This window comes from Ambystoma mexicanum, chromosome 9 (genome assembly GCF_040938575.1).
Source record: "Ambystoma mexicanum isolate Mex_15411 chromosome 9, UKY_AmexF1_1, whole genome shotgun sequence".
Classification (NCBI taxonomy): Eukaryota; Metazoa; Chordata; class Amphibia; order Caudata; family Ambystomatidae; genus Ambystoma; species Ambystoma mexicanum.
Window position 1 is genome coordinate 639,827,664 of NC_090931.1, and position 25,724 is coordinate 639,853,387.

The following is a 25,724-nucleotide window of genomic DNA, read 5'->3' on the forward strand; positions in this document are numbered from 1 at the left end:
TTCTGATAAGAGAAATGTACTTATATCATGAAATTAATTTTATCTAGATGTATTTTAGCTGTTTACATATCACATACTGATTTTATTTAATCAGATGATTATTTATAATTTGCTTTCTTTTACTATTGTTTATTATAAATATGTAACCTTGTATAGTAATATTGAAACAAAAGGCAAAAAGTAAACAATATGTGAAAGGCTCAATTTACGCCATACCACTATAACAAATCAAAGGGAAAACCCAGAAAAAGACTTAAGGCGTGAAAGGGGCTGTTCACAGCCAATCCGTTTGGCCACACTACAGAGACCACCTAGTGATGGGGCACGGCCATACAGGAATGGAAGAAAGAGGAAGAATACAATGCACACATGCGTTTTCATAGAAATCCCGAAAAAGCAAGCCAAGAGCAAAACACAGGCTGACCGACTCTTAGCAACAGGTTTGATTTAAAAATAAATAAAGAATAGAAACTAATGGGGATGTTTGTGTTTGACTATGTCCTAACTCAATTGAAACACATTTGTTCACCATTATGTAATAAGAAATAGATTGCATTATGAAACGTACGACTTACAAATAGGAAACTTAGAAACGTTGCAGAAGTCCTATTTTTCTGACCTACACACACCATTGCCAGCACAGTTCTTTCTCCGTGGGATTCCTGCAGCACATGACGGCCACGGGGAAAAGGGATGTAAGAGTAGGCCAGTCCAGTGAATGAGCTTTCGGAGGGATTTTCTTTAGTTCATCTGTTAAAGAAAATCAGTTTGTTGGACAATTGGAAATGCTGTGCATAGTCAGGAATGTCAGTCCCAAAAGCCCAGCAATACCATGTGAATGCTTGAGAAAGGCAATGTACCTACCTCAGCGTCCTTAACAATGGTCTTAAAATTACGAGACATGCTAGGAGAAAAAGCATGCATCATACCAAACAAAAGTAAAATATCTGCCAGCAACAGTTCAAAGAAACTGAAAACAAAACGCAGCTACAGAGGAACAAAAATATATTAACGCACCTACAATATTTCATGATTAAACATAATTTCACAAGGTTTCACTGTGGTCGAAACAAGCCGGCTGCATCCACCAGTTTCATCTTTTACCTTAGGGATGAAATGGAATAAAAAGGAGTGTAGAAAAGTGGGAGAACATCATTGGAATGGAAATTCAGCAGTATGCATCATGCCTGGAATGGACAAAAGCAAGCTTTGTCCGCTGAAACTTGTAGCACAAACATTGTGACAGAAGGCAACTTGAATTCAGGAAACGACTGACAGTCCAGCTCGGAAAAAAGTTTTCAGGCTCCAGGATTTAGACATGGTTCCTCTTACACTAGGATTCTCCAAGTTCACCTTCCATGGTGCGCACAAGTACATACAGTTCCGCCAAACCAACCACCGAAGCCACAATGACAGCTGACAAAATCCGCTGGGAGGAATAAAAAATAAAAAAAAGTGAGGAAATGTCAGAAGAGAACCACCAGTCAAAACACGAATGCAGCATTTATACGCCTGGCAACTAAAATTGGCTTTTTGGGTACGTCCAAGAGGAGCCAAAATGTCACCTGAAGCAATACCTTACAACTAGCTTAATCTTAACAGGGACACAGGTATCGTTTGTAACAGGGTTTGAAAACAGCAAAACATTGTTTGGGAGACAATAAAATCTAGGAACTGCAAACTCCTAACAAGGTTTTCACTTTAGGATTGCCGTTTTCAGACAATTCCTGCTTGCTTGTAAATCTATACACTCGACTCTCCTCATTTCCACTTCCGGGCACTTTGAAGGCATTCAGTGATCACCCAAAAAAACAAAAACAACAAAAAAACAAAAAGAAAAACGAACACGACAACCTAGAATACCTAAACCTGCGTCAGCCAGGTCACCAGTTAAAATCCACTGCATGAAATGTTCTTATAATCTGTTCAGGTCATGGGGTAAGTTGTGGATACATTTAGTGCCATCATAGATGCAGGCAGAGAGTGAATACGTTACTGACCCAGATCTTAAGGAGAATGGATCCAATATCAAGGCCCTGTAGGCAGTTTAACCCCCAATTCTACTGAACTGTGGAATTTCCCAGCACTTTATTTCTGTTTCTAATACAGCAAGATAGTGGCCTAGGCTATCTAGATAACAGAAATAGAGAAAAACAGAATACTTTAGTGAGAATTGTGGGACAATAAGAATATAATACCAGTCTGCCGTTCACCAGACTGGTCTCTGCAAACATTCTTTTCTTCATTTCTGAGCTTGTAGATTTGCACTACAAATTAGATGAATAGTGAGAACTGAAAGCATTTGAAGCATCCAGAAGAACTAACATAATACTACGGGTGGCAACTATAGGTATCCAACCATTTGTTCCCCCCCCCCTTCTCTCCATTGAGACAGGAGCATCTGGGGACACCCATGCAAATGAGAGAGCAAGAGGAGCGTTATTGCAGCAATCATACATAGGTAATACAGCAACCTATCCAGTAACGAAAGTACAAGGTTGCGAAATGTATGGGCAAATAGAAGTCTGCCCAAATGAAATTGGGGCTTAGAAAGCTCCCAATTGCAAGACCAGAGCTAAGCGTCGCACATGTCCTTTTAAAGGTAAACCATCATTAGTTTCTGATAATTTGTTGCATGTGACACCGACAATTTAATCACTGCAATCTTGCTCCTCAAAGTGGTTAAAGGAATGGTTCGGTAACATTTTTTTATTGCCCCTACGGGTCGGCCATGTGTTTTTAAGCCCAAGTCGCTCGATTTTAGAAAAATATCCTATGGACCTTACCCGAGTTTTCATCCATTAAACGCATGCGAAAACAGGCATCAGGGAGCTGCCATTTTGTGATAATCCTATCATTTCCCCCATCGCCCTGGCTGACCTGCTTTTGCGGCACTAAATCATATCCCCGCCCCTGAGCCTGTCATCAGCAGACACGTACCGCCCATTTCACAACGCCAAAGCACGTCTCGTGTCAACATTCGCTGCGCTTCAGCTAATAACGCGTCGCCATGGAAATGGCAGAACACCTCTTTCCTCAATAAGTATAAACAGACCGTTTCATAAAGCACAGCAGCAGATTTTCGATTCCATTCCGCTCTGTTTTACTTTGAGTATTCTGTGACTCGTTTCTGTGCTCTGGTCAGCTACCTTCGTTGCTTGTAGCCCGTGTGAACAGATACCAGTACCACCGCTATAAATTATTTTAGTTTAAACACACAATGGCTACAATAATGCCCTACATGTACGAGCCAGTGTATACCGAGGAGGAACTACTGGAAAGGGAAACACGCGAAAACGATGGGGCTTCGGACGGCAGTTGGGAGGACGATTCAACAGCTGAAGAGCCTGGACCTAGTCGCATGGACGGTGTTTCCACCTAGTGCACATGCAATCGGTGCGAGCTAATGCCAACCGAGGACGAGAACTGCTGCTGCTGTGAAAACTCAGGATGCGTGGCCTACATTTCGGAAGGCGAGCCACGACCGCAATGCATCACCGAGCTGCCAGACTTCAGGGCAGCCTGCCTCACACGGTCCGTGTTGAGGATAATGATGGTGCTTATGCACAAACTTCGCCGAGTAACGAGTATGTATACTCTGCTTGTCATGCCACTCCTATTTCAAGGTCTTCTACTATATCCAAAATTACATATACATATCATTGTAACAAATGAAAGTCGTTCAATAGTGTGCAGTGTCTAGATAGCATTTTTCCGAGCAGAATGCCATTAGTTACAAGAATTGTCATTGACAACAAACGTTTATTAAACTTATCTTGGTAATTTAAAAACAGTTTGTTTCATTCCTTTTCACAGGTGGTACAGGCTGGTGGCCCATCATTCCTTTACATGGTGGCTTCACGGGAAGCTTGGACACCGCATTCGAAGAGTAATACCCGCCTGTGCCGTTCGTGCCATAAGAGAAACGTGATAGCGGTCAGTACAGGGGATTTTCTCTCTCACTGTGCTGCAACCTGACCTGTACAATGTGTAAAGTCTTGTATTTTTGTGTCATCAAAATAAGATACAAAATAAAACACCACAAATATTTTAACAACGGTTGTTTTGATTTTTTAAATGAATCAAGTGTGTCTCCATTCAAGGATGGACGTCAGACAACTGTGCTCCGAATGGGTGAAGGTCTAGTCGCTGTGAAGCATGGTGGTCACTATCTAAGCTAACATAATATATTCTCAATAATGCATGCAGGTATTGAGGACACGTTTGTGGAGATGAACGAGCTATGTGCTTAGTTCAGGCTGGTTCACATGCAGCACAATGATCGAAGAGGAAGAGTGAGGCGTTACATTTATTAGCTGTTGCAAATAGCTCTGGAGTTTTCCAGTCAGAGTGGGAGTGAGGGTGGGGGCCATGTGCTGTGCGCAGTGAGGCCTGGTCACCAAGATGGATTGGAAATAGGGTACAAAAATGGATGCCCCGTGTCCTGCTCAGTGGTCCCATCTACGCGAATATCAACCAAAGTTATCACATAAGGGCAAGGAGCGAACCCACTACTGGAGGCACTTGGTCCGAGTTTCTACTGAGAAGTAAAGGATGAGAGGGGCCTGATGGCCCCTCGCTCTCACACACTTGCCTGCATGCCCACCGGCCCATCCATCCCACCCCCCTCTATCAAAGGCGGTTCGCACCCGGGGATGAGCGCTGGCATGGGGGGCTGTCACGGGCGCCAACGGCCAAGGTGCCAAACACCATGTACACTTCAAAAGGTATCCCCCAGGGGCCATCGCTCACATGGCCTCCGACCATGTGTCTCCAGGCAGGCCTCGCCTGAGGCAGGCCGCAGCCCTGCAATCCACATAAGTGTGTCTCCATTCAGCAGTCTTCCTGTGCCTTATCTGCACGCCCACCGGCCCATCCATCCCACCCCCCCTCTATCAAAGGTGGTTCGCACCCGGGGATGAGTGCTGGCATGGGGAGCTGTCACGGGCGCAAACGGCCAAGGTGCCAAACAGCATGTACACTTCAAAAAGTATCCCACGCCCAGGGGCCATCGCTCACATGGCCTCAGACCCCGTGTCTCCAGGCAGGCCTCCCCTGAGGCGGGCCGCCCCCCTGCAATCCACATATACCACGACATACACACGTCATTCATTCACAAACACACCCCAATTTCTAATACTTTATAAACCACTTGATATGTCTCATGAGAACATCTTTGTGCTTTGCAAGTCAAGTCCTGAACCTTCTACCTGAGAAGCACTGAGATCTATGCTAATCTGCTCGTTGTCGGGCCATCTGTGACCGCTTCGAGCAAACTCGTCAGTGTGCTACCTGTGGCCATCTACCTGTTCTCCTGCAACATACTGCTCGGCCTGCTGAATCCAACTGTTTGTTGGTCAAGGTAAGGCCATGTATCCTAGTCATATTTCGGTCATTTTTACATTTATCTATTTGTGATTACAGTACCCAATAGAGCTATGGTCATTGGTCTCATGGCTACTGACTTGAGTTTCAATTGTTATGCTCTCAATAGATCCATTTATTTTCATCTGTGTCAATTGTCATCGAATTGCATCCTTCGTGGGTCCAGTCTATAATGTAAGCATGTTTCCTTTTCGTGCAAGACAGAACATCCAAGGGACGAGTCACATGTTCAGAGTTTAGTCACATAATTAAAAACATTTCTGTAACTTATGCAAATACTAAACCGCACATGATGAACTGGTATAGTTCCAGCGACCAAAACAAACCTTGCATTGAGCATGGTATGGTTCATTTACTTTGACATTTTTATTCATCAAGGTTTTATAATATTGATATTTATTTTTCAGAATTTTCAACAATGCCTGCCTGTTCGATTAGCGGTTGCCCTTCGAAGACCCATGCTAAATCTGAAGGCACTACAATGCATGTATTCCCGAAAACTGTTGATCGAATAAGAGAATGGGTCAGACATTGCGGATATCGACTGGATGAGATGGAAAGTAGAGTCCAACAAGTCTTAGAGGACAAGAGGGGTGATCGATACCGCATCTGCAGCCAGCACTTTTCCTCAAACATGTACGCCACATCTTGGGTAACAAAGAAGAATAAACGGCGAACGACACGAAAATTGCTCGCAAACGCTATTCGTCCACATTCCGTCACTGAAGTGTCCGGATTTAGCTTTAGGCCTTGCGGTAGTGTGTAGGTAGCCGAATGGATTAATTGATATTTTAGGTGTTGTGTCCCTTGTAATACTTTCGATATTGATATGTGTATAGCTTTTTGAATAATGACATTTATCAATAAATGATGTTTCGATCTTATAACCCCCAAAGGAAATCTATTTATGGGCACAGGGAACTGTACTATATTGCACATTTTCAATAGCATTATTCTCAAGTATTCTGTCGGTTTACATGGCAATTTTTTAATATCTGCATTTCATCATCAAACAATAATTTACCTTTACAACTGCTTGACTATCCACTGAATCTGAAGCAAGAACATTCTACATCCGTGTCGTGCCCGCAGTGATCAACCACTTCTAGCGCGTATCAGGTAATCATACTTGGCTATTCCGCTACAGACTTGTTTTATGCATCGTGTGATTATTTTACCAATTGTTTGGTTAGTGCTTTCCAATTGATATACACCTTAGTTGTCGTCCCCTGGCGTTTGTTTTCAGTTATAATGAGTGTTATCCGTACTAATGCAAGTACTGTCTTTCAGGGAGATGCTGAAGCGTCCACCACATTGACAACAGCCCTAGATGTTCAGCAGCACGAGGTATGGATACTGACAGCTCCATCGACCGTGATCATCAGGACTGGAACACTTGTCGTTTGATTGTTCTACACCATGTTTCATTCGTGGTTAGCCATTGATATGTACCTGTGGGGTCGACCCCAAGTGTGTGTTGTGTTTTCAATATTGTAATCCTTACTAATGCAAATACTATGTTTCAGGCAGTTGTTGAAGCGTCAACCCACGCACATGATGCGGAGCCTAACATTCAAGTAATTCCAGGGGAAGCGGGACCATGCGGACACGAATCGGCGCAACAGCTTTCGGAGGTGCGCACCCATTTACAACATCCATAGATATTCTTCAGCAGCACGAGGTATGATACTGACAGCTCCATCAAGCGTGATCATATAATGTGATGCCATTTGCTATACTTTCTTCCCTATTAACGCAAGTACTGTGTTTCAGGGAGACGATGGAGCTTCCACTACAATCACAAGATCCCATTTAGATGATGCAGATGTAAAGAAATCAGAGAAATAAGTCGATTAAATCTGATCATATTTAAATATTCCTTGATTCTTTTAGACAATGCAACATTTGTGGTTATCTCTTTATATCTACCTGTGCCGTCGACCCCAAGTGTGTGTTAGGTTTACAATATTGAAAACCATACTAACGCAAGTACTGTGTTTCAGGGAGTTGCTGATGCCTCCTCTTCAATACAATCATTCGTGGCAGTCCATGCAGAGCCAGAGGTATGGATACTGACAGCTCCATCGAACTAGGTCATCAGAGCTTGAATACTTGTCGTTTGATTGTTCCACACAATGTTTAAATCGTGTTTGGCTATTGAGATGTACATGTGTGTTCGTCCTCACGTGTGTTTTATGCTAACAATATTTTGATACACAGTAATGAAAATACTATGTTTCAGGGAGTCGATGGAGCCTCATTCCGTGCGGTCTATGCGGATACAGAAAATATAGTCGTTGCAGCGCAAGAGGAAGGGGAGACATGTGGATACGAATCGGAGCAACAGCGTGCAGATGTTGAAGTTCGAGTCAAAAAAAGTAGCAAAGAAAAGAAACAAAAATAAGGTTAGTTACAAACAGTTCATAACTTTAGAATTTTTTTTGTGCTGGGGACTATTTTGTGTTTTTTCCCCATAATTGTACTATACTTTATCTTGTGTTTAAACTGAACATCCCTTTTCCAATCTATCCTCTAGTTACCTGTGGGTGTCCAAACTATACATACACAGACAGTGAAGCGAATGAGAGATGTTGCTTGCCAGACCATATACACTATGGAGGAACTATTAATTCAGACACCGCGCGTTGAGACTAGAGATGCTCATGTCCAATGGCACGAACATGAAATGAATGTGTCAGGAGAATCCAGCAAAGTTGTATTGGACCATTGCTACAGTGCGACCGCACCACCACAACAATATGATGCTGGATGTATTGAAGATAGCTCTGAAGTATCAATTCACACAATCTACACCCGCCAAAAAATTGCCACCAAAAAAGCTGTCAACATTGTTGTGTTCTCCCATCAATTTTGAAGTAGCAGATGTTGAAATGACAGAGAATGAACAAGCAGCAGCATTCACCAACGCATCAGAACTTGATAGCAGCGATATTTCTTTCAAATGTGGTGATATGTCCTCAACGTCACAGGCCGAAACAACTTTGACGCCAGATGACAGTCTAATGAAAGAGGGCAAATACATAGTATTCGACAGTTTTGATGAATATTATAAGTATGCTCAAATGTGGACATTCCGTTAGAGGGAAAGTATGTGGGAAGTCATTGATTCAGGTCACTCGTCAAAAAAAAGGCAGTAACGTCAAAATAAATGCCGCCTGTAGATTAAATCATACGTTCTCATGGTCTGCACAACCGATGCTGGGGAAACTGCCAGCAGGTAATCTACTGTGTGCAGCTGCATCACTTTTTAGTGGGTCCAGTTTTTAGAAAGTTAGAGTCTTTCAGTTTGTGGGACTCATTTCAAAAACGCAGTACTACAAATACCAACATGATTATCTGTTTCTGGCCATTAGTGATGCTTGGAAAATTGAACAATTGTCTCTAGCAAGTACATTTGAAGGCAAACAATTCAGGCTAGCGATGGACAGTGCGACAGCCCTGGATTTTCTGCCAAGTACTGCACCTACCACTTTCAGGACATGGATAGTAAGAAAATTGTGAGTTTGGTGGTTGTGCAGGTAACACAATGTACATCCTCAGTGGCCATGGAGAAACTAGGATTTATAAAATCAGTGGAATATCTACAATCGAGGGGAATGCACATCGACCTCATTGCCACGGACAGACAGGTTTCAATTGCCAAGACAATGAGAGAGCATTTCCCACATATTAAACATCAATTTGACGTATGGCATCTTGCTAAATCAATGAATAAGAAAATCTCGGCTGCAGGGAAAAAAAAGGTTTGGAAAGTATTTCAGAGTGGTCCCAGTCTATCGGCAACCATCTTTGGTGGGGCTCCAAAACTTGTGAAGGGTCAGTGGAAGTACTACTTGAAAAATGGCGGTCATTGATGCACCACTGTACCAACATGCACCGCTGGTCAGAAAACCTACATTTCTACCAATGTGAACATGGCCCTTTGTCCCCAGTGGAGGCACAGAAGAATAAGTGGTTGATTCCATCTTCACCGACACACAAAGCCATTGAGAAGATTGTTTTCGATAAAACTATCAAGAGATTTGAGGGGACTGACAGAATTCTGTCACACAGGAGGTTTGGAGGTGTTCCACAATATGTGCCCAAAATACAGGCCAAACCGCTTGCATTTCAGCATACAGGGCATGAGACATAGGACTCTACTTGCCGCCTTGGCCCATAACGAGAATCTCGGCCGTGAACAATCTAGGACTACGGTTAATGTAAGGATGCCTTGCTACACTAAGGCCTTTTCAAAACGAAGTAAGCAATGGGTGATCAAACCAGTCTATGAGGAAATGGAGTTCGACTTTGTCAAAAGCCTTATTGTTGCTGTATTAGAGAAGCACAGATATGGAATTTTGAACGTTTCTGTGCAGAGCACTGATCCATTGCCACCAAACATTGCCACAGTGCCATGTCCACCCAAAGGAGAGCTGGTTGTGAAGTACAAATCCCGGTTTAAATAATTGTAATACAAATGTCTTTTTGTAAATAAATGTTATTGTACAGTGTACATACAAAGTATGCTAACCCTAACCCCTACCTTCACCATCCTGGGTGGTGAACAACCTGGGTGTCATCTTTGACTTCTCGCTCTATTCACCTCATATTGCTGACCTTGTTTATATGTGTATGTATATATTTTTGTTGATGTAACTAATTTTCGCAATCTCATGTAAATACTGCGCACTGTTAACCGAGGGGAGGCTTGCGTATTGCAAATAATAAAACAAACAATAAATCTCACTTTCAACTCAACTCCTCGGGTACTTTATACTTTCCCTGACCTTCCCCAAAAAATTAAAAGTCTCTAGTTATGGTTCTTTGGGGCTGCAAAGCTCGCAGACAAGGACAGAATTGGGGGCCTTAGAACGCGCCAAGCGAGCCGTTGCAGATGGGAGAGAAGCCAGTTCGCATTTGCACAATGAGGCGCAGTACATAGATGGATTCGAAACTTCAAGTTCTCACAGATGGCTTTACTACGGGATGTTGCAAAGAAAGAATGTATGCTCATTTCTAGTGAAGGTCAGCGGCTTTGATTTTCAGCTCGCGGCCTGAAGAGGCCCACAACTCGCACTGGCAGTATAAGGTTCTATTGTTTTTTGACCGAGAGACAGGGACCATGCCGAAAGAACTTCATTTGAAGGGGGGGGGATGCAAAAATGTAAGACGATAAGGCAGAAAATTCAGAAAATAGACCGAGTTTCATGTTAGTTCAGTATACGAAAAATCGTTGCCAAGAGCAAAGTGGGATTTACGGACTGCATTACGCAGAGACACAATGGAAATGCGAATATAATGTAAGTAACTCTTTAGACGCTTTTATACCGAAATGAGGAATTAATGAATGGATGCATGAATAAATGAATGAATGAATGAATGAAGAGCTAGGAAAACGTTTGTGGGATCGTCCTTGTAGCGGGCACATGGGCATGCAGGTCCACATTCCACACGCATGTAGACAAACAGCCGTTTCTCATTGTGTGCTAACCTCGATTTATTTTGTTACTTTTCGCACTGATTTTAGAGCCGAACATACTCCATTGCACTATCCTTGAAAGCAAATAGATTCAGCTCGGCCGTAATAAATAAAATGAATAATATTAATAAAGATCAGCTGGCGAGACTAATTATAATTTTTATGTTTTCAAAACAGGTATATCCTTCCCTACTGCGACTGCCACCAGTTTCAGACCCCGGCAGACGGCTTCTTCAAACGCCAGCTGCAGCTTCTTGCACCACTTTGACAATCTTATGGGACGATCGCCAAGGACCCATATGCCCTTACGCGGTACTAGCGGCTAGAAGCAACATATCAACCTTTACGCTGGCCTAGTGCCTACTTGATGGAACAGCCTTGCGGTTCACCATGCGACCAAAGTGCTTCTTTTAACGAAAACCAACACCCTGTGTACCATAAAGGAACAGCGCGTGACTCACGATAAAACGGAACAGTTTTTGCGGATAGAGATAAAAGAAAATAAATGGCATTCCGAGTTAATATGGCAATTGCTGAATATTCTATAAACATTTAATGTCAAATAAATGTACTTTACCAAATGTACTGTGTTGCTGTTTGATTTTAAAGTAAGTTTCATATTCCGAATTGTGGCGCGCTGTGTTGCGAGTTGATCTGTGTTGGTTTCCGGGTTCCGTGTGACGTCGCGTAGAAGACGACTGGGCGCGTTTGCCTACGCAGCACAGAAACGTCACGGAGAGAGGCGGGGAATATGAATGTTTTGATAATGTCAGGCTCAGGGGCGGGGGATATGATTTAGTGCCGCAAAAGCGGGTCAGCCAGGGCGATGCGGCAAGTGATAGGATTATCACAAAATGGCAGCTCCCTGATGCCTGTTTTCGCGTGCGTTTAATGGATGAAAATTCGGGTAAGGTCCATAGGAAATATTTCTAAAATCGAGCGACTTAGGCTTAAAAACACATGGCCGACCTGTAGGGGCAATAACATTTTTTTACCGAACCATTCCTTTAACTACCAAATAGGGCGACCACATGCAAACCAGGTTTAGGCAAGTGGCCCATATGCACAACAGATGAAAGTTGGAGACCAAAGATGGCCCATCTCCACAGCTAGCAAACATTGAATGGGCAGATGATAGTTTATTTATATAGCGCCTATACACAATCATATCCTATGTGTTTCAAAGCGCTTCAAGGCAAGGGAGGGAACAAGGGAAAATACAATGACATTCTTGCAGGCCATGAACAGTAAGGATGCAAAATTAACTATCGTACTCGGCCTGACGACATTTCAGATAGTGCAAGAGCTAAGGCATAGATAAGGAAGGGAGGGGAGAGTGGGAAGGAAATGGAAACCAACAGGCAACTACCGTACTAGGCCGGACGACATTTCTGATAGAAGCGGAGGAAAAAAAAAAGGTGAGGGAGAGGGTTGCAGAAAGGGAGGGGAGGAACAAAACAAGCGAATATCATACTAGGCCTGACGACATTTCAGATATTACTGGAGGGGGCGCGGGGAGGGAAAAAAAAAACAGTAATGGCAGGGTGGAGGAAACAGACGACATTGCTATCATATTATGTCCAGGGACAATTCTGATAGAGTAAGTGTATAGAAGAAAGTAAGGGGAGGAGATAGGAAAAGGGAGAAGGGAAGGGAAAGGAGGATAGAACAGAGAGTAAGCAGTCAGCAAGAGTGGAGAGCGAATACACTCTTGATGACAATAAGCTTAGGAAAACACTGCTTGTAGGTGTTGACTGAAAGCAAGCATAGTTGCCGAATGAACCCATTTCGAGAGCAACACCTTAGTCTTGGCTTTTCAACCTGCATGCTGCCTTTATTTATTGCATTTATTTTACGCCCAAACCGTTGGGTGCCACGGCATAGACAGACATCTTAGCATAACAACAATCAATCTCATTAACAGCAATATTCACAGTGACATTAGAGGATACAGTTAGATCAAGATTAGGCGGCTGGCAGTAGCAGGTACTCTGGCGTATCTATCCCATTCCAGGATAGGTAATTACAGTCTAGTATTTATTAAATAGCCAGGTTTTTATGGACTTCTTGAAGCAGTGGTGGGAAGGTTCATTTCTAGTAGGTAGTGGGAGCGTGTTCCTGAATTTTGGAGCCAGAACTGGAAAACTACTACCTCCGGCTCTGGAGCATTTGTAACATGGTACAGTGAGGTGTGCATGTTTATTTGATCCGAGAGCTCTTGCTGCCTTATTCAATGAGACTGTGTGGAGATTTAGGGGTGCCTTCTTGGCGATGTGTGTGAGATGCAGTGATTTGAATATAATTCTGGCTTTTATAGGTAGTCAGTGAGCTTTCCTCCGGATTGAGGAGATATGGTCAGATTTTTTTAATCCTATAGCTGCTTGAAGGGCTTTGTTTTGCAAAGGTTGGAGTTTGTCTAGATTAGTGTTTGTGGAACCGAGCAAAAGTACATTGCAGTAATCCAATTTAGACATAAGGGCCCGGGCTGGGGTGGTACAGTTTCGTGGTGTAAGGAATTGACGACCAAGTGCAATCAATTTGGCTCTGTAGGATGTAGCGGAGGATAGCACATTTAGACATTGTTAGATTGGCATCCAAGTAGACGCCTAGTGTTTTGACCTGCTTGAGAACTGAAATGGAGTTCCATCGACGTTAATTGTTGAGTAATCTGTGTGGGGAGCATTGATTCTGGCTGGGGAGCCTACGATGAGTATGGAACAAGTTACTTACCTGTAACTGTTGTTCTCCAGCATGGGTCTGGCATGGATTCACATGCTCATGAATATTCCCCGTCGTCAGGCTGGGAATCCTCGGTAAAGAAAAAACCAGTATCAGTTTCGTTTCTGATCTGTCTTTTGTAGTAATAACCAATCACTGGTCTCTGCGTCATACTGACCACAGCCAATGACTGCCCTCTACCTAAGCACCGCCTCTGGCAGCCATCTTCAGATTTGGAAGCACGTGAAGTGGCAGTATGACCAAGTGAAGAGCCGCAGTGGGGTAGGCGGGAGGGTTCGCATGTGAATCCATGCCAGACCCATGCTGGAGAACAACAGTTACAGGTAAGTAACTTGTTCCTTCTCCAGCATGGGGTCTGGCATGGATTCACATGCTCATGAATAAAGAATACATAGCAGTACACACATGCACAACCACGGGAGGTGGCAAAGGCTCAACATTAAGCATTACATCAAACTCAACATTAAGCATCTTACCTCCTCACCAGGCTCACCTCAGGCGAACAGGTTGCGCAGCACTGCTTGGCCGACCCTGGACTCCTCCCTGGAATCCCGATCGACGCAGTAGAATTTCGTGAAGGTGTGCGTCGACCTCCACGTAGCAGCCCTGCATATGTCCAGCAGGGGCACACCAGAAAGGAACGCCGTGGTAGCTGCGATCGCTCTGGTGGAATGGGCTCTCGGACGGCCAGGCAGCGGTCTGTTTGCCAACCGATGACAGTACATGATACAGCCGGAGAGCCATCTGGAAATCGAAGCCTTCGAGAGAGCCTTCCCCTGATTGACAGGTCCAAAGTTCACAAAGAGTTGTGACGTCTTCCGAAAACACTTTGTGCGGTCCACGTACAACTTCAGCGCTCTAGCCACATCCAGCGAGTGCAAAGTCCTCTCAGCCGGCGACGAAGGCGACGGGAAGAACACAGGCAACACCAAGGGTTCGTTGAGATGGAAGTCCGACGGTACCTTGGGCATGAAGGAGGGGTGCGTCCTGAGCACTACCCTCGTGTCGTGAAAAGTCAAGTACGGGGCCTTGCAGGAAAGGGCCTGGATCTCTCCCACCCGTCGTGCGGAGGTGATGGCCACAAGAATCGCTGTTTTCCACGACAGAAACTTCAACGGGGCCGAGTGCAGAGGCTCGAACGGAGGTCCCATGAGCTTGGTCAGCACCACGTTGAGCTCCCACGCCGGGGCCGGCGCCTTCACCAGCGGGAACGATCTGAACAGTCCCTTCATGAACTCTTTCACCAGACGATGAGACCACAAGGACGTCCGGCCCGTGGTTCTGGTGTATCGGGAGATCGCAGCAAAATGAATCTTGATGGACGCGTGTGCCAGTCCAGCTTTGGCCAGCGTCAGCAGGTACGGCAGTACCTGGGGAGCCGTAATCCGTAGAGGGTTAATCTTCTGTGCGTGGCACCAGACAGAGAACCTCTTCCATTTGTGTCCGTAGCATTTAAGAGTCGAGGACGCCCTGGCCTTTGCAAGAACCTCTCTGCAGTCGGCCGGTATGTCGTATCCTCCAAACTCTAGCGCTGCAGGAGCCAGGCCTGCAAGTTCAGCGATTTCGGGTCGTGGTGGAGGATGGCGCCTCCTTCCCTGGAGAGTAGATCCGCGTCCACCGGCAGCTTGATTGGCAGGGACGCTGACAAGTCCAGAAGGTCCGGGAACCATATCTGCCTCGGCCACGCAGGTGCGACGAGGATCATCCTGCACCGTGACCTCTTGAGCTGGTTGACAAGCCGGATTAGCAGTGGCAAAGGAGGGAACGCGTAGAGGAACAGGCCCTCCCAGGGGAACGAGAAAGCATCGCCCATGCTCCTCGCCTGGGGAAACCTGCTGGCGAACCTCCGGCACTTGGAGTTCGTCGCCGTCGCGAACAGGTCGATCTGGGGTGTGCCCCACCGTCGGAAGAGGCGATCCACTAGATCCTGCCGTGGTTCCCACTCGTGGCACGAGCGCAGCTCCCTGCTGAGTGAGTCGGCGATGGTGTTTTTTATCCCTGCCAGATGAAACGGCACCAGAAACATCCTTTGGGCGACGGCCCAATGCCACAGGTCTTGCGCCTCCTTGGACAGTGCTGGGGACCTGGTTCCGCCCTGTTTCCTGATGTAAAACATGGTGGTGGTGTTGTCGGTGAAGATCCTCACCACCTTGCCCTTGAGGGACAGAAGGAAGGACCTGAGGGCCCAGAACACTGCACGGAGCTCCAGGACGTTGATATGGAGGGACTTCTCCGTCGGGAGCCAAAGGCCTCTCGCGTGCAGATTTTCGGTGTACGCTCCCCACCCTTCCAGGGAGGCATCCGTGGTCACTGTCTCCTGGTGGTCTGGAAGTCCATGCCCGCCGTCAGATGCGCGCGGGTGCCCCACCACTGGACCGCTCGGCGGAAACTCTCGTCGAGTGTGATCCTCTCCTCGAAGCCGCCCGTCGTTTGGATCCAGCGCGCGCCCAGGAACTCCTGCAACGGGCACATCCGGAGCCTGCACATGGGAATGAGGTAGATGCAAGAAGACATCATTCCGAGGAGGGACTTGATGGACCTCACATTGGCCGCGTCGGAAACCAACATCCGCTGTACCTTGCCCAGGATGGACCTGGTCCTTTCCTCCGACGGGGAGGCCAGAAGGGACACTGTGTCGAGCTTCGCTCCCAGAAACAGTGCGTTTTGCGCGGGTACCAGGTGGGACTTGGCGTAGTTCACGGAGAATCCCAGGTCCGTGAGAAGTTGGACGGTCCTTGCCGTGTGCTCCACGGCGAGCTCCCTCGTCTTGGCTCGGATGAGCCAGTCGTCCAGGTAGGGGTAGACGTGGATCCCCTGGCGGCGCAGCTGCGCCGCCACCGGTGCAAGGCACTTGGTAAATACCCTGGGTGCCGACCGTAGTCCGAAGGGGAGGGCTTTGAACTGGTAGTGACGCCCTTGGACCACAAACCTGAGGAATTTTCGGTGCCCCTTTAGGATGGGAATATGGAAGTAGGCATCCTCCAAATCCAACGACGACAGGAAGTCTCCTTCGTCCAGCTGACCCAGGACGTGCTGGAGGGTGACCATCCAGAACTTCTGCGCCTTGATGAACTTGTTCAGACGTCGCAGGTCTAGGATGGGGCGCCATCCTCCCGTCTTCTTCTTCACGAGGAAGTATCTCGAGTAAACTCCGGAGCCCCGAAGCCTCTTTGGGACGAGTTCGATGGCGTCCTTCCTGAGCAACGCCTTTACCTCCAGGAGAAGCTGAGGGACGTGAAGCTCTTTCCTGGCCACGGGGGGGACGCGCGGGCACCTTCTTTGAAACTCGAGCACGTGGCCCTGGGCTAAGGCATCCAGCACCCGACGGTCGGTGGAGATAGACTCCCACACGCTGACGAAGCTCGCCAGCCGGCCTCCCACCGGGGTGCTTCGGTGGGGGCCCGACCCCACGGCCGGTTCAATCCTGTTTCGACGAGGCTTTGCCGCCTTGACCTCCTTGGCGACGACGGCGGGGTCCGCCAGACTTGCCTCGTCCTCTGTAGGCCTCCTGAGACGACGAGCGGGCCGCTTGACGGTAGGTAGAGAAACCGCCGCCGGAACCTTTGGAGGCGCCCTTACCTCCGCTGCTCCGAAAGGGCATCCGTCGTTGCTGTAGAACCCCCAGGGCCCGGGCCGTCTCAGTGTCCGCTCTAATGGCCTGAAGGGAATCGTCCACTGTTTTCCCAAACAGGTTGTTCCCATCGAACGGCATGTCCAGGACTCTGGTCTGTACGTCTTGATGGAAGTCCGTAGCCTTGAGCCATCCACGCCGCCTAAGGCACACGCCGTTGCCCAACTGGCGAAACCCAGTGTCGGCGATGTCCGTCGCAATAGTGATGGCGTGGTCCGACGCCACCTCACCTTCCTGTAGGCTCTCCAGGGCATCCGCCCTCTTGTCATCCGGTAGGAAGTCCAGCAGGGGAGCCAGTTTGTACCATAGCTCCCTGTCGTAGCGGGCCACGATAGCCAAGGCGTTGGCCGCTTTAATCGTCGTCGCTGCAGACGAGATGACCCTGCGTCCCATAGCGTCCAATTTCTTTCCCTCGCCGTCCGGTGGGGAAGTCGATGTGGAGGCCGCACCCCCCCCCGCTTTCTTCCTGGCCGCCGCGGAGACGACGGAGTCCGGGGTAGGCTGCGCCCAGAGGCACAGGGGGGCCGCGTCCGGGACCCGGTACTTCTTCTCGTACCGGTCTCTTCTAGCTGGCGTCGTGGAAGGGTTCTTGAGGAGGGCGAGGCCCTCATCCCAAATGTCGTCCAGTAGAGGCACCGCGAGGACCGTCTTCCTCTTGGCCTCGCGCCGTTGATAAAGGAATCCTTCCTTTTTCTTCTCCTCAGGGCAGAGTTGGAAAAGCTCGGATGCCCTGGCGATCATGGAGTGGAACGATCCAATCTCGTCGGGCGGAAAAGCCCTGGTGGGAGGTGACGACGGGAGATCCTCGTCGTATACCTAGTCGTCCGTACCCGTCGCTGCCGTGTCAGACCCCGTATCATCCCCTCGGGTGGACGGGGAGGAGGGCTGGACGGGTCGCGACGGCTGAAAAGGAGGTGGAGGGTGAATCCTTCTTTTCTTGGGCGGGGGAACACCAGAAGGTCCCGGTTCAGGATCCCCCGACGGGAGAGGTTCCTCCGTCGGCAACGGTAGTCTCGTCCTTATCTCTGAGCATAAGGACTGTATAGCCAACAAAATGGCCGCCGAGTTGTCTTGTGGCGCTGGCAGCGGGGAATCCGACGGGCGATCAGGGGCCCCGTCGGCACCCTCGACGATGTCGTCGTCACCTGCGTCGGGATCCATCCCAACGGGCTGGTCTTCATCCACGCCAAGGCCGTGGCTTAAGACCTCGATCAGCTCTTCCTCTGAAGCCGAATCTACGACGATGCCCTGCCCCCCCTTTTTCTTCCCCGCCGGGGATTTCACGGGGGTCCTATCGATGGGCACAAAAGAGGACTCCCTCCGAGGTGGCAGGGAGACTGAGCCCCGAGGTCGCCACCACTGGTGTAGCCTCCACAGGCTGAGCCAGGGCCGCCGCAACAGTATCGATAGAGGGCTTGGCCGGATGGATTAAGGCCTTCGCCACCTTAGGTGCGCTCACCGCCTTATCCTTGAGGGGGGGGGGGACACTGCCTCGCTCCCCCTCCGATGGGGCCTTCAAGCTCGACCGGGGCCTCTCCAGGAGCTTCGCCGGGTGCTCGCCCTTCCTCTTACCCGACCCAGAGCGTTGGCTCGTGGCTGAAGGTGCTGGGGAGGGTGCGCCCTGCCTGGCGCCCGTAGAGCCCGACCGTTCGGCGCTCCCGGTGCCAGCGGACTCGCGGTGCTTGGCCTCGTGTTGGACCCCCGTCGCCGGGGCGTCCTCAAAGGTCTTAGAAGACCGCTCGGATTTCTTCCTCTTCTTCTCGCCTGACGGGCTCTTCCCTTCCAGCCAGTTGGCGAGGCGTTGGTGGCGGTCCTTCATGGTCCGCTCCGACATATTGCCGCAAAACGCACAGTCCTTCTCCACGTGCGTCTTGTCCTCATGTAAGCAGTAGAGACAAAAGGAGTGTTCGTCCTCCTTAAAGACGTTCTGCAGCTGGCATCCAGGGCAGACCCTGAACAGCTTTCCGGGCGTCGAGCTTCCCTTCTCCTGGGCCATGTCCGGGCCTGAGAAGCTTCTGGAGTCCTCCAAAACGTAGCTCGACGAAATCTTCACCCTTGAGGGGCGCAGACGAATCCGACACGGGTCCCCGTTGATCGGATGGAGAGAGTCGGTGGAGCTTGAGGCTCTTTTGACCGGAAAAAACGAAGTTTTGAGAAAAAAAACTTGAAAAATAGCACTAACGCTCGAGAGCCATAGCACGAGGATCCCAACACATGAACGTGCGGTAAAAATCTGAAGATGGCTGCCAGAGGCGGTGCTTAGGTAGAGGGCAGTCATTGGCTGTGGTCAGTATGACGCAGAGACCAGTGATTGGTTATTACTACGAAAGACAGATCAGAAACGAAACTGATACTGGTTTTTTCTTTACCGAGGATTCCCAGCCTGACGACGGGGAATATTCATGAGCATGTGAATCCATGCCAGACCCCATGCTGGGGAAACTCAATTTTCTCATCGTTAAGGCAGAGACTATTTAACGCCATCCAGTTTTGGATAATTACGTAGATTTTGATAATTGTGATGGTGTCCTGATCGTAGTTACCAGTGATAGGGAGAAGTATCTGCGAAATTCGTATAAATAACCATGGCATCCAATGCTGAGAATAGTAAATTACTGTACGCGTTATATAGCGTAGGGGACAAACAGGATCCTTGTGGGACTTCTAGTGGTACTGAGGTAGGGTCTGCGACTTCTTTGCTGATTGAGACACAGGATGTTCGGTCAGCCAGGAATAATTTGACCCAGGAGGTGGCATCTTGTGAGAATGGGAATTCCTTGGCTAGTGTGGTACATAGCTTGTCATGATGACTAGGTTGAATGCAGCAGACAGATCCAATAGCATTAGAATGCATAGTTTGCCGGTGTCTTATGGCTCCTAGGAGGCAGTTTTGTTCAAGGTGAGTTTGAATTTGAGAGTAGGCTAGTTTTTCTGCTCAAAATAATCGACAAGGGACAGTAGTTATGGGGCAATAGTTTGTTAGGACTGTCGCATCCAAGGAGATATATTTTTTTTTTTTTAAAGAGCGGGGTGACCCATGCTTCCTTAATGTTTGAGGGGACAGTGTTGGTGCTGAATGATCATTTACAAATTTGGGGCACACAGTTTGACTAAGTGTGCAGGAATGCCATCTCCTTTGCAGTTGGAGGGTTTTAATTTGGAGATGGTTTATAGCACTTTACTGGAGTGAATTTGAATAGAGTATTGGTAATGTCACTGGGTCCGTCAATGGTCGGTGGTGGTGTGTTTGTTGGCCAGTAGTGTTCTTTTGCTGGTGATTTTGTTATGAAGCATTTCGATTTTGGAGGTTAATGTATGGTAGTGCACCATGCTTTACATCGAGATGGTCTGTGTAGCGGGTGGGATAGGATTTTCCAACTCTGAGAATTAAGAGCTCCTTGGAATTAGAAGCTGCGTTGCCGATACGCATATTTAGGGCACTGGCTTTGTGCGCTATGATGGCTGCTTTGTAGGTTTGGTTTGCTTTGGATAGAGCGTTAGCAGTATCCGTGGTGCAGGTTTTGTTGTGGATGTGTTCCAATGACCTTTTGGTCCGCCTAAGCGCTACCAGCTCGTCATTAAACCAAAAATGTGAGCGTTTAGCTGGGCGCCATGATTTGGTTGTAAGTGGGGCTAAAGAGTCGATGGTGGTAGTTAGGCATGTGTGGTAGATGTCGGCTAACCAGCTGGGGTTGTTGGAGAGGGTTTCCTCTGGTATTTGAATGATGTCAGCTGTCAGTATGCAAACATTTCTGGTTTCTACCATGTCCATTTTAACAGGTGTGTTGTGGGGTTTCTCAAAGTTAGCGAGGTTAGCACTAATGAGGTGGTGGTCTGACCAGTCGACTGGTGCAATGGAGTCTATTGAGATGGTGGTATTTAGTGAGTATCCCGTCTAGTATTCTGCCATTGATGCGAGTGGGGGCATTGACTAGCGGAGAGAAATTCATGCCCGTGAGCGAGGTGTTCCTATGCAAATTAGTTCTACCCAGCAGGTTACCAATTGCCAGAGCATCTACCTCCTTCAATGGACACAGCCTTCCTTTTCTTTGTATATGTGCCCACTACTGCAATGGAGAGGTAAAAAGATAATTTAACTTTTTAGCCCATTTAATGAAAGCTAAACCGTGCAAGTTATATTTCCATTTGAGAGCCATGTTTGAATTCTCTGCCCCTTGACATTCATTCCTCACTCTTACTATATTGCTCACACTCGCTTTAAACATCTTCTTTCTTCCCTTGCCACTAATTGATACCCAGTCTATGGGTTACGTTTGTTTTCATCTTCACATTTACCATTATCGTACAGCTTTTTGTAATTTAATTGTTCGGCACTTTGGCGAAAGTGCTTTATAATGTATGCATCACAGTATTCCAGAGATTGCTTCATATTTTTCTTCTTTACCACTTTACTTTGGCTGAGTGGCCCAACCTCAGTAGTGCCACCCATGTGAATAATGGTATTAAAATGGTCCATACACCAACAAGAATGTTGTAATGTTAAAGTGCCAATCTGTGCACTGCCATTTCCAGGTCTCCAAATCACGTACAGCAGAACCACATTACTTTTGTTATGGCTTTGAGCATCAGGTGAGGGTCCTTACGTCTTATGAAACCAACAAGTAATGCAGCTTAGTTATTTTTACAGACCTGCGCAAGCCACACCAACTACATTGTAGGTGCACTGGTACTAGGTTACTAATGTAACCCGAAATTCATGAAACCCATGTTGTGTTGGTTAGAGCTATGTTTAACCCAAACATGATGTACTAGTTTGCTCTTAATTTACATGAAACTAAAAATGGGATTTGAATTGGCGACAGAGCCATGCTATGTCCCAGGCAATATTGTGTCTCTTCCGTCAGTCCCAGATGTCCTCCAAAATTAAGGCAGGAATGACAAAAGCATTCTTGTTGGGTCCCAATCCCCAGACATTCTTGCTCAAGTCTTCTTATGGTTAACTAAACTCTCCCCAACCACCCCCAGCCCCCTGTGGTGGGTCCAGACTGTGCAAGAGTCCCCAAGATTCACAGGTCAGGGTGCGCGAAAGGTATGATGTTCCCCTAGTAGGTCACTCTGCTCAGCAAGCTAGAAGTCTGCACAATATGGCTGTTTTTGTGATCAGGCAACCAAGGTTTGTCTCTTAAAGCTCATCAATAAAATGGCAGCCTGGGTTAAAAAGTCCAACGAGCCCCCGACAAGAAGGCTGTACTAGCTGAAAAGATGGAAACAAGTGTGTGCCATAAATGGTCACAGACATCTTAAGGAGCCATGGTAGACATGACCATATCTGTCTGGGAAAATGTGTAGTCACTGCTGAAACTACATCTGCACCGTTTAAATGTGGCACTCATCCTCTATAAAATGGCAGCCAAATGTTTTAATGGTGTAGTGCATTTGACTGGAAGCTGCATGTGAATAGGGGGCATCTGCAACATAACTTTGGCAACTTCTGGCACCCAGCATGAAGTACCACCTAAGATGAATGCTCTGCTCCTGAACCAACAGTGGGTACTGCTAGGCTATGTGCCCTCCCGACCTTGCAATATGCATGAGCAGACGGAACCATACCAGGGTCCCCTTCCTCTCTCGCAGAGGCACACTCAGGTTTGCTGCCTCCAGGACACAAAGTTCCACTGAACTGAATTTGCTAGATCCGGCACGGCTTCGCTTAGAACGGGATCACCAACCCTCCTGTAATGGACCAGCAACAAGTAGTGTCGGCCAAAGAGTGCAGCCAGTGTCCCAACAAAGGTATGATTAAGTATTTGCCAGTTGTCCGTCTTGGACATCTATACTGAAATTTCAGCCAGTGGAGTTTCTGCGCCATTCCACAGAATAGATGGTTCCATCTACTGGCTTCAACGATATTCACTATGGGCCAAGCGATTTTAGTCAAGTGTCTGTGCCTGCACAAAGTGCAATTTCACAGGTGGCCCACTTGACAGCTACTTTTCACCCCAACTGAAGGCTTTTTGTTCATCAGACGTTGATGCATCATAGGCCTCTAAGGAAGCATGGAGCACAAGGTAAGCAGAACCACGACTTGTAGTGAATCTGCCACAAGTTTGACAGCTGCACTTTACCATAACTAAGTCGCTGGACTATTAATTTTGTACCGTAGGAACGTACCAGGATTTCTCAAGTTCTGAAAAGTTGATCTAAAACACTATTCTGAACTCGGAAACAGTTTTCTTGAACATTTACTAACATCTGATCAAGTTACTGCCATAAAGACGGTCCTAAGGCGCAAGAGTGCCCCATTTAAATGATATAGGTGCAAAAAACTGAGACTCTACAAGGCCTCTGTCCAGCCTATGCTTTAGCGCGACTGCCTCGATGTTACCACGTTAGTACAAGACACCCCCTGTCCTATAATCAAATATCCTGCCTAGACCCACCCTGCAACCCACCATAAACCACAACCAGAGACCAGAATATTGGCTTGGTGTGACTACGTTGGTGCGAGATGGCTCCTGCCATATAACCAATTATCCTCTCTAATACTACCCTGCAACCCATCAAACCACAACCAACTACCCGGAACCGGGCAACTGAGATGCATAGTGCTGAGCATAAGAATAATGACCGCCTGTCCAAAAAAACACATCTTACGCTGCTCCTAGCGATGAATCTCCCTCAGTGTCACTACAACGAAACACGAGGACGACCGCCACCAACTTACCCAGATCCAAAATGTAATCCTGGAACAGCAGGCTCGTAAGAATAAACCATCCACTCCAGAGACTCCCCTCTCCTACCACTATGCTCACTCTCTACTTTACACCAACACACAACAGAGCACAGCTATTCCCCCTCGAACAATTTCGGCCAAGCTGCTCACATACAAACAATACTCCACAAACACCTCAACATCCTGCTAGAACGCAGCAATACCTCACGAAAGAAAAATCGGCCTAGCTTCACACACACGTCCTACACAGAATGCAATCTCGTAAACCAACCACCTGACTGCACACATTCAATTGATCTCACTACCACCGCACCTAATGTTAGGATGCAGCTACCATCAGGCAATTCACACTAGCTGCACACATATGGAGTGCACCCAAGCACCCTATACTACCCTACTCCCTCTACTGACCTGGACTACAGTCCCCAAGCGCGTTCAACCCACAAGCTCTTTGAGATCCTACCAATGATATATGGAGCGCTACATGAATGCCAAATAACAATCAAAAGCAGCTAATAAGCTGTAACATACTTAATTTCTATTACTGCTAAAGCTATGTAGCACATGTTTACATACATACCGTGTGGACATTCCGTTAGTGTGTGATTTTTGCACATTATTCTGTACCTCTTTACACATTAATCAGCAAAAATATATTTTCCATTATTTTGACAAGCACAGCTGCACACATGCAACAGTGACTGGCCAAGCATCGCCCCTGGCCCCGTTTCATCTGTCTAGGTCATATCTGACTGATGGCTAAGTTTAGCAAGGAAGGTGAGGGGTATGTGTGGGGGGCGAGGGGGTATTGGATTAGGTGTACAGTAGTCACTACAGTGAGAAATTTACTTCCTCCTAGGTCCCATCCAATTTCTTCATTTTTTTGGAGAATAACGGGGACGAAAACCTAGAGAGGAGGTTGTCCAATTCTGATATAGCCATAGAGTGCTCCAATGCTTGCTTGGCCACATCGGGAAGAGGACCGGAACTGGCATACATGTCGGGTGCTTGCAAACGGTGAGGCCCTCCACAAGGGGCATTTGGGGGAAGTGGGAGGATTTAAAAGGGGGTGGCGGGGGAACAGGCTCCTGCAGTCCAAATTCCAGAACCCAGCCACTACGGGCCAACTAGATCAACATTAAAATAAGTGAACTGGAATTTCTGAATGGTCCATTAGCTAAGAGGAAGGGGGGCGGTAGGAAGGCGTTGAGCAGGATTCCGCAACCTTTGCCACTCCATACATAATGTCTACATTCCAACAGTCCTAGCCACCAAAGTCTATAGTGGGGGATCATAACACAACATCTGGAGAGCTGCAGGTTGCCAACCCCTGAACTAGAGGAAATACTACTCGCAGGAAATCTTCAGTGCTTTACACCCAGGGAGTGGACCACTGCCTAGGTGAGACATGGATTTGTCACACGTGGTGTTGACAGGTAGTGAATGCCCTTAACCAGAGGTAAGCCCAACTTCAGAAACAGGTCCTGAAGAATCCGGGGCATGGAGTTCCCATTTGTTATTGCCCAATGCCAACTTACTTAAGTCAGCCTCCAGGCTGGAATTCTCTGAGAGTTAAGGCCTGAAGGTACATCCTATGAAAATGGCCCACTCATCTCCATGGCCAAAATAGCCAACTATCAGGGGGACTTGGTACACCATTTTTCACATAGAACATGGGTGTAGTTTGGACGGATCACACACATGTTCAGATGAAAGGCACAGAAAGCACTGAAAACTGCCTGAAGCTCCAGAATGTTGCCAGAGGTTGCCAATGGTGGTAACCCACCCAAGCA

General features: G+C 47.4%; 1 protein-coding gene across 1 annotated transcript in view; it reads right to left on the bottom strand.

The window, feature by feature from the left end:
- Nucleotides 1-988: 988 nt before the first annotated feature.
- The window catches only part of TMEM199 (transmembrane protein 199), a 103,253-nt gene continuing 78,517 nt past the window's right edge, over nucleotides 989-25,724 (bottom strand). The window contains exon 6 of the mRNA XM_069615348.1: nucleotides 989-1,429. Within this exon, the coding sequence (XP_069471449.1) occupies nucleotides 1,334-1,429 (96 nt within the window). The 3' untranslated portion in view covers nucleotides 989-1,333. The remainder of the gene's footprint in view (nucleotides 1,430-25,724) is intronic.